This window comes from Hyla sarda, chromosome 1, assembly GCF_029499605.1.
Source record: "Hyla sarda isolate aHylSar1 chromosome 1, aHylSar1.hap1, whole genome shotgun sequence".
Taxonomy (NCBI): Eukaryota; Metazoa; Chordata; class Amphibia; order Anura; family Hylidae; genus Hyla; species Hyla sarda.
Window position 1 is genome coordinate 584,348,077 of NC_079189.1, and position 10,154 is coordinate 584,358,230.

Consider the following 10,154-nt stretch of genomic DNA (forward strand, 5'->3'; position numbering starts at 1 on the left):
GCCTCCAGCTGTTGCAAAACAACAACTCCCAGTATTGCCAGACAGCCGTTGACTGTCCTGGCATGCTGGGAGTTTTACAACAGCTGGAGGCACCCTGTTTGGGAATCACTGGCGTAGAATACCCCTATGTCCACCCCTATGCAAATCCCTAATTCAGACCTCAAATGCACACGGCGCTCTCACTTCGGAGCCCTGTCGTATTTCAAGGCAACAGTTTAGGGCCACATATGGGGTATCGCCGTACTCGGGAGAAATTGCCTTACTAATCTTGGGGGTCTTTTTCTCCTTTCACCCCTTATGAAAAGGTGAAGTTGGGGTCTACACCAGCATGTTAGTGTAAAAAAAATAAACTTTTTACACTAACATGCTGGTGTTGCCCCATACTTTTCATTTTGACAAGAGGTAAAGGGGAAAAAAGCCCCCCAAAATTTGTAATGCAATTTCTCCCGAGTATGGAGATACCCCATATGTGGGCGCAAAGTGCTCTGGGGGCGCACAACAAGGCCCAGAAGGGAGAGTGCACCATGTACATTTGAGGTGATTTGCACAGGGGTGGCTGATTGTTACAGCGGTTTTGACAAACGCAAAAAAAACAAAACCCCACATGTGACCCCATTTCGGAAACTAGACCCCTCACGGAATGTAATGAGGGGTGCAGTGAGAATTTACACCCCACAGGTGTCTGACAGATCTTTGGAAGAGTGGGCTGTGCAAATTAAAAATGTTGTACAGCCCACTGTTCCAAAGATTTGACAGACACCAGTGGGGGGTAAATGCTCATTTTATGCCTTGTTACGTTCCTCAAGGGGTCTAGTTTCCAAAATGGTATGCCATGTGGGGGTTATTTTGCTGTCCTGGCACCATATGGGCTTCCTAAATGCGACATGCCCCCCGAGCAAAATTTGCTCTCAAAAAGCCAAATATGACTCCTTCTCTTCTGAGCATTGTAGTTCGCCCGTAGTGCACTTCAGGTCAACTTATGGGGTACCTTCATACTCAGAAGAGATGTGGTTACAAATTTTGGGGGGTATTTTCTGCTATTAACCCTTGTAAAAATGTGAAATTTGGGGGGAAACACACATTTTAGGGATTTTTTTTATTTTTTTTTTACGTATGCAAAAGTCGTGAAACCCCTGTGGGGTATTAAGGCTCACTTTATTTCTTGTTACGTTCCACAAGGGGTCTAGTTTCCAAAATGGTATGCCATGTGGTTTTTTTTTGCTGTCCTGGCACCATAGGGGCTTCCTAAATGCGACATGCCCCCGAGCAAAATTTGCTCTCAAAAAGCCAAATATGACTCCTTCTCTTCTGAGCATTGTAGTTCACTCATAGTACACCTCAGGTCAACTTATGGGGTACCTCCATACTCAGAAGAGATGGGGTTACAATGTTTGGGGGGTATTTTCTGCTATTAACCCTTGCAAAAATGTGAAATTTGGGGGGAAACACACATTTTAGTGAAATTTTATTTTTATTTTTTTACATATGCAAAAGTCGTGAAACCCCTGTGGGGTATTATGGCTCACTTTATTCCTTGTTACGTACCTCAAGGGGTCTAGTTTCCAAAATGGTATGGCATGTGGGGGATTTTTGCTGTTCTGGCACCATAGGGGCTTCCTAAATGCAACATGCCTCCCAAAAACCATTTAAAAAAAACGTACTCTCCAAAATCCCCTTGTCGCTACTTCGCTTCTGAGCCCTCTACTGCGCCCGCCGAACACTTTACATAGACATATGAGGTATGTGCTTACTCGAGAGAAATTGGGCTACAAATATAAGTATACATTTTCTCCTTTTTCCCCTTGTAAAAATTCAAAAATTGGGTCTACAAGAACATGCGAGTGTAAAAAATGGAGATTGTGAATTTTCTCCTTCACTTTGCTGTTATTCCTGTGAAACACCTAAAGGGTTAAAACGCGGACTGAATGTCATTTTGAATACTCTGGGGGGTGCAGTTTTTATAATGGGGTAATTTGTGGGGTATTTCTAATATGAAGACCCTTCAAATCCACTTCAAACCTGAACTGGTCCATGAAAAATTGTGAGTTTGGAAATTTTGTGAAAAATTGGAAAATTGCTGCTGAACTTTGAAGCCTTCTGGTGTCTTCCAAAAGTAAAAACACGTCAATTTTATGATGCAAACATAAAATAGACATATTGTATATGTGAATAAAAAAAAAAAAAATTATTTGGAATATCCATTTTCCTTACAAGCAGAGAGCTTCAAAGTTAAAAAAATGCAAAATTTTAAAATTTTTCATAAAATGTTGGGATTTTTCACCAAGAAAGGATGCAAGTTACCACAAAATTTTACCACTATGTTAAAGTAGAATATGTCACGAAAAAACAATCTCGGAATCAGAATGATAACTAAAAGCATTCCAGAGTTATTAATGTTTAAAGTGACAGTGGTCAGAATTGCAAAAAATGGCTGGGTCCTGAGGTGTAAAATGGCTGGGTCCTTAAGGGGTTAATTCTTCTTTATATATGCAGGTGTTTTAATCTCCATTCAGATAAACCGTAAAATGAAATATTCTGCTGGATCCTTGTTACCAGTGTCACATATTAGGAGAATTTGATTGCGAACCCCGGTGTTGCTCTGTTTCAGCTATACAGTCTGGGTCATCTCCTAAAACAGGGGCAGGGGTTGTCCTGAAGGGATAACTTTGTCAAAAAGAAACCACACTCGGGATGTTAAATTATCGTTTTCAATATTCGGATGTGTATTCTGCATTCTCCATCATCCATGGGCAGAACGCAGTACTACAAGATAAAAACCACCAGTGCCCCTTATAACAAGATGAAAGTAATAATGAGCCCGTCCTGAAGCATCAACAATGCTCCCCTTAGACAGCCAGATTTCATCTAGGAAGATCAGATGTTTGCCCAAAATGCCTTGCAGTCTCTGGTATACATATATTTCAGCATTGCCCTTACATTCAAATTTTTTGGGCTCACGTTATCCAATTTCTTAAAGGGGAATTCCGGCTTTATACATCTTATCCCATATCCAAAGCATAGGGGATAAGATATATGATCGCAAGGGTCCCTCCCCTGTGACCCCCCCGCCCTGTGCCGGGTGCTGCCTCAGAGACAGATGTGACTGACATGCCCCCTCTTGACATCATGCCACGCCCCTTCATTCATTTCTATGGGAGGGGCCATGGCAGCCATCACGCCCCCTCCCATAGACATGAATGGAGGGGGCATGGCAAGACGTCATGAGGGGGCGTGGCCGTGAAGTCACGTCTCGGAGGCAGCACCCGGCACAAAATGCCGGGTGCTGCACCGAGATCGCGGGATCATACATCTTATCCCCTATGCTTTGGATAGGGGATACGATTTATAAAGCCGGAATACCCCTTTAACCCCTTAACGACGCAGGACGTAAATGTACGTCCTGGTGATGTGGTACTTACCGCACCAGGATGTACATTTACGTCCTGAGCATAACCGCGGGCATCGGAGCGATGCCGGCATCACGCGCGGCAGGTCCCGGCTGTTGATCGCAGCTAGGGACCCGCCGGTAAATATTCGAACTATTAAAATAAAATGTAAATGATCCCGTACGGTGAACAGCGTGAACGTAAAAAAAAAAAAAAAAAAAAGGCCAAAATAACTGCTTTTTATAACATTTTATTCCAAAAAAATGTAATAAAAAATGTAATAAAAGTTTTGTATAAGCAAATATGGTATCAATAAAAAGTACAGATCACAGCGCAAAAAATGAGCCCTCATACCACCGCTTACACAGAAAAATGAAAAAGTTATAGGTCTTCAAAATAGGGGGATTTTAAACGTACTAATTTGGTTAAAAAGTTTGCGTTTTTTTTTTTTTAAGCGCAACAGTAATAGAAAAGTGTATAATAATGGGTATCATTTTAATCGTATTGACCCAGAGAATAAAGAACACACGTCATTTTTACAGTAAATTGTACGGCGTGAAAACAAAACCTTTCAAAATTTGCAAAATTGCGGTTTTCGTTTTAATTTCCCCACACAAATAGTATTTTTTTGGTTGCGCCATACATTTTATGGTAAAGTGAGTGATGGCATTACAACGGACAACTGGTCGCACAAAAAACAAGCCCTCATACTAGTCTGTGGATGAAAATATAAGAGTTATGATTTTTTGAAGGGGAGGAGGAAAAAATGAAAACGTAAAAATAAAATTGTCTTAGTCCTTAAGGACTCAGCCCATTTGGACCTTAAGGTGTTAAAAGGGGTACCCCGCTGCTTAGTGTTTAGAACAAACTGTTCTGAACTCTGGAGCCGGGAGCTTGTGACATCATAGCCCCGCCCCCTCATGATGTCACCCCACCCCCTCAATGCAAGTCACGCCCCCTCCCATAGACTTGTATCGAGGGGGCGGAGCTATGACGTCACAAGCTCCCGGCGTCGGCTCCAGCGTTCGGAACAGTTAGTTCCAAACACTGAGCAGCGGAGTACCCATTTTAAGGTGCTCTAGACCAGTATTTCCCAACCAGGGTGCCCCCAGGTGTTGCAAAACTACAACTCTCAGCATGCCCGGACAGCCTTTGGCTGTCCGGGAATGCTGGGAGTTGTAGTTTTGCAACACCTGGAGGCACCCTGGTTGGAAAACACCAAGCAAGACATACACCTCTAGATGATGTACCCGACTACTAGGACAGTGTTCCTCAGGTCCCTACTGAGTTTGTGTTCTCCTCTACCTCCTGCTGGATGATGCCCATTTAGGTTATATACGCCTCATATTTCTTGGAGAGTATCTTTCACGGCTGTTTACCCATTGACCAGTATGTGACCGTAACTTAGTTTGTATATTGTGCAATTTTGTCATGCCCATAATTATCTTTTTTATTTTTTTTTAAGCCTATTGTATACCTGTTTTGTAAAAAACAAAAAAAAAACAAAAAAAACATTTTCCTAAAATTGAAAGCAAAAACAATACTCGCCTTAGAACGGGCTCCTTTCCGGCTTTTCTCCTGTTTAGACTTCTCCACATACAGGGGATTTCTTAGGAACGTCAAAGCTTTCAATTCAAACTGGACCGACCAATCCCAGACAGAGTAAAAACTCAAAGAGCCTCTTTGTCTGCCGCTACCATCCTCGACCTGCAAAAAAAAAAAAAAAAGCAGAGAACTTGAAAATCCCAGCAGAAGGAAACAGGTCACATGTTAAGCAAACTTGGCCTCAATAAATAGACTGCTCCTAGCGGCTGAATAATGGCTCTCTTTGTCCAATGTTCTGAAGCTAGAAAAATGGCTGAATTCTTATTCTATCAGATTATCTGCTGACTGCGGACAGAGCTATGAAAGAGGTCAAGGTAAAAAGATCAAGAAGATCAGAAGGAGATCAAAGCGCACAGAACCCTTTGTATGTGTTTAGAGTTAGAATATTAAAGTTACCTGTACTCTGCTCTATATGAAGTTTTCCCAGTAAAAAATAAATAAATAAAACACAAAAAAAACAAACCCCAAAACACTTAAGAGAATCGGACAGCTAGTCCACCAGCACTAAACCCAATTTTAGAGCAGCTGAAGAGAAAAAGGCCTTACTTTAATCCGTGCAGTAGTTGTAGCATTATGGCAGGTTAATCTTCTAGCTTTATTGGAGAAGGGGAGCCGACTCGCCTCACTCCCCTGCCTCCTCCATATTCCCTGACTGGCCCACCCCCGTAATGAGTATTCAAATGCCTGCTGGCAGGGTTGTCGGGGTGCAGGCACCTCTGCCTTCCCAGCTGACATTAAAATATTCAGCAACAGGTGGGCTGATACAGGAAATATGGAGGAGGCAAGGGAGTGCGGCGGTCTGTCCTTCCCACCTCCATTGTGCAGAGCTGCGCAATGCAGCTAGAAGATTACCCTGCCATAATGCTAAAACTACTGTACAGATTAACCCCTTAAGGACCTGGGGTTTGTCCATTTTTTGCACCTTAGTTTTTCCTCCTTACCTTTAAAAAATCTTTACTCTTAATTTTGATGCTAAAATCCATATGATGGCTTATTTTTTGCGCCACCAATTCTACTTTGTAAGGACATCGGTCATTTTACCCAAAAATCTACGGCGAAACAGAAAAAAATCATTGTGCAACAAAATTGAAGAAAAAACACAATTTTGTAACTTTTGGGGGCTTCCGTTTCTACACAGTACATTTTTCGGTAAAAGTGACACCTTCTCTTTATTCTGTAGGTCCATACGATTAAAATGATCCCCTACTTATATAGGTTTGATTTTGTCGTACTTTTGAAAAAAATCATAACTACATGCAGGAAAATTTATACGTTTAAAATTGTCATCTTCTGACCCCCATAACTTTTATGTTTTTCCACGTATGGGGCTATGCTATGTTATGAGGGCTCATTTTTTGCGCCATGATCTGAAGTTTTTAGCGGTACCATTTTTGTATTGATCGGACTTATTGATCGCTTTTTATTCATTTTTTCATGATATAAAAAGTGACCAAAAATAAGCTATTTTGGAATTTGGATTTTTTTTGCGTGTACGCCATTGACCATGCAGTTAAATTAATTATATATTTTTATAATTCGGACATTTCCGCAAGTGGGGATACCACAAGAGTTTCATTTTATTTACACTTTTTTTTTTTTTAAATGGGAAAAGGGGGGTGATTTAAACTTTTATTAGGGAAGGGGTTAAATGATCTTTATTAACTTTTTAATCTTTATAGCTCCCATAGGGGGCTATAACACTGCACACACTGATCTTTTACATTGATCAATGGTTTCTCATAGGAAACCATTGATCGATGATTCTGCCGCTTGACTGCTCATGCCTGGATCTCAGGCACTGTGCAGTCATTCTGCGATCGGACACCATGAGGCAGGTAGGGACCCTCCTCATGTCCTACAGCTTATCGGGATGCCGCAATTTCACCTTGAGCTAATCGGCATTAGTTTAGTTTCACTTTAGATGCGGCGATCAACTCTGAACGCCGCATCTAAAGGGTTAATAGCACGCTATTAGCCATGGGACCCGGCCATTGTTAGAGACCAGGCCCGACCACGGTGCCATGCGGTGGCCCACGGTATAGAACGGGAGCGGACTCATGATGTACCGGTAGTTATGATTTTTTTTCCAGAAGTACGACAAAATCAATCCTATATAAGTAGGGTATAATTTTAATCATATGGACCTACAGAATAAAGAGATGGTGTCATTTTTACCGAAAAATTTACTGTGTAGAAATGGAAGCCTCCAAAAGTTACAAAATGGCGTTTTTTTTCCTTCGATTTTGTCTCAATGATTTTTTTTTCTCCGCCGTATATTATTGGGTAAAATGAGTGATGTCATTACAAAGTAGAATTGGTGGTCCAAAACATAAGCCATCATATGGATTAGGGATCGACCGATTATCGGTATGGCCGATATTATCGGCCGATAATCACGATTTTGGGCATTATCGGTATCTGCAATTACCTTGCCGATAAGCCGATAATGCCCCGCCCACCACACCGCGCCCCCCCCCCAAACCGGCCGCACCGCGACCCACCGCACCACGTCGCACCGTAGTGCTGGGCAGTATACCGGTATGGATTTTTGCCCATACCGCTATACCGGTCGGGCCCCTCCCCCACCCTCTGAGTCAATAAAAAAAATTAAACTTACCCGTAATGGGGGTGGTCCGGGCCATCCATCGTTCCTGTAGTGTCCGGGTGGACCGGTCCGGGCTGTCCTTCTCTGGCGGTCATCTTCTCCACTCTGGGCAGGCTCCAGCCTAGTAGCTGCATAGACGCCGCTACGCCGTGACGTCAGGTGCGTCGCTGCGCAAGGGCGTCACTGCGCAGCGGCTATGCAGCGTACTAGGCCGGAGCCTGCCCGGAGTGGAGAAGATGACCGCCGGAGAAGAAGGACAGCCCGGACCGGTTCCCCCTCCACCCGGAATGCCCCCGGACACTACAGGAAGGATGGATGGCCCGGACCACCCTGACAGGTAGGGGGAGAGAAGCGGGTGGCACCGCAATAGCCACTGCAGTGCATTGATTTAAAGCACCCGCTTTAAATCAATGCACTGTAGCGGTGTTGAGGGGGGATAAATAGCCGATAACTTATACCGGAATATCGGTATAAGTTATTGGCTATCGGCCCTAACCTCCACCGATTATCGGTATCGGCCCTAAAAAAACAATATCAGTCGATCCCTAATATGGATTTTTAGGTGCAAAATTTAAAGTGTTATGATTTTTTTTTTTTAAAGGTAAGGAGGAAAAAAAACTGAAAAACCCCGGGTCCTTAAGGGGTTAAGGAATAATATTTCCATTTACAGCTTGTATGTAAATGGAGAGCGGGTCTGCTTAGTTTTCCCAAAAAAAAAAAACTTTGCCATTCCTGTCTATGGTTTGTGTCTTGAATTGCATCTCCCTGTTCAAGTGAATATCAGACATGGCCTACGCAAATCCAAGGAGACCCTGTGTACAGTCCCTATTTCCCTTTCGGTTTCCCACATCAACCCTTTTTTTGTCCTTTAGGACAGCGATTTTTTTGTTTTTACAATTAATAATATTATTATTAATAATAATATCAAACAATATTAATAAAATATAAATACAGTAATACATAAAAAATATATATTAATAAAAAAATACTAATGAATATTAATAATACGTTTTTACTTTTTTTGTTATTCATTCATTGTAATCCCACAGCTATGGGAGGGGCTTTTTTGTGGAACTGCTTGTATTTTTAATAATAACATTTTAATATTTAAATTATGGTGCTCATAAAAAGTTTTTATAAAACTAAATTCTGCTATTATATATTTGGGTATTTGGGTTTTGGTTGTACAGTGTTTACCACAATGATTAGGGCTATAAAAAAAAATTATAATTTATTTTTTTTTTTAAACTTTTTTTGCATAACTTTTACAATTATGCATCACCAGAACTGTATAAAATCAGTTTCTTGTCGAAAAGGAGGCAGTTTTTCAATGACAACAGTTCACTACATTTTTCAAGCCTAAACCTTTTCCCTTAAGCAAATATGAAAAGGTGCCAAATTTATCGCTGTTGTGATGTATAATGAATTTATTTTATTTTAAATGCACTTTTTTTTAGTCTTGGTGACTTCTTGCGCAAAAAGTTGAAATTAATAAAAGCATGAAGAAACTTACAACAAGCCCTTTTTGCACAAGCCATGCCCCATTTTCCCCAAGCCTCGTCCCTTTGTCGGACAACATGCAAAAGTGCCCAAAACATGTGGCGTAAGGCTACATTCACATCACGTTTATTCCATACGGTTGCAATTTCAGTTTTTGTTTCCCTAAACTGAAAAAAAAAAAAAAAAAACTGCCACAACCGTACACATTTTAAATGGTCTATGTGTTTTGCATTGAGTGCAATGTTATAAAATACGGTTTTAATAACATTAAAGGGGTACTCCGCCCCTAGACATCTTATCCCCTATCCAAAGGATAGGGGATAAGATGTCAGATCACCGCGGTCCCGCTGCTGGGGACCCCCGGGGATCGCCGCTGCGGCACCCCGTTATCATTACTGCGCAGAGCGAGTTCGCTCTGCACGTAATGACGGGCAATACAGGGGCCGGAGCATCGTTACATCACGGCTCCGCCCCTTGTGACGTCACGGCCCTCCCCCATCAATACAAGTCTATGGGAGGGGGCGTGGCGGTCGTCACGCACCCTGCCATAGACTTGCATTAAGGGGACGGGCCGTGATGTCATGAGGGGCGGAGCCATGACGTCACGCTGCTCCGGTCCCTGTATCGCCAGTCATTACGCACAGAGCGAACTCGCTCTGTGCAGTAATGATGGCGGGGTGCCGCAGCGGCGATCCCCGGGGTCCCCAGCAGCGGGACTGCGGCGATCTAACATCTTATCCCCTATCCTTTGGATAGGGGATAAGATGCCAGGGGCGGAGTACCCCTTTAAGTAAGATCCCAAAACCAGACAGTCCAGTGCCCAAAACCGTAGTAGACCATTCTTTTTGCGCACGGGGAAAAAAAAAATAATTTACAAGATCAAAATGGTACACAACCGGATACATTGAGTTGTGTACGTTTTGTACGGGATGTCAATTAATACATTTTTACATATGGATGCATACAGTTTATACGGCAACCACGTGTATAAAAAAGTGATGTGAATGCTCCCTAAGCCTTTTTTTGGTGCATCATCCCCATGGTGTGCAGAGATCCAG

At 42.4% G+C, this 10,154-nt stretch overlaps 1 protein-coding gene and 1 long non-coding RNA gene across 4 annotated transcripts in view; one reads left to right on the forward strand and one right to left on the reverse strand.

Annotated features, from left to right (window-relative positions):
* LOC130295039 (uncharacterized) overlaps nt 1–10,154 on the forward strand; it is a 43,511-nt gene that overhangs the window by 28,354 nt on the left and 5,003 nt on the right. The gene's annotated exons all lie outside the window — the stretch shown is intronic.
* The window catches only part of MTMR12 (myotubularin related protein 12), an 84,388-nt gene that overhangs the window by 5,591 nt on the left and 68,643 nt on the right, over nt 1–10,154 (reverse strand). Inside the window, exon 15 of the mRNA XM_056545227.1 lies at nt 4,935–5,093. Within this exon, the coding sequence (XP_056401202.1) occupies nt 4,935–5,093 (159 nt within the window). The remainder of the gene's footprint in view (nt 1–4,934; nt 5,094–10,154) is intronic.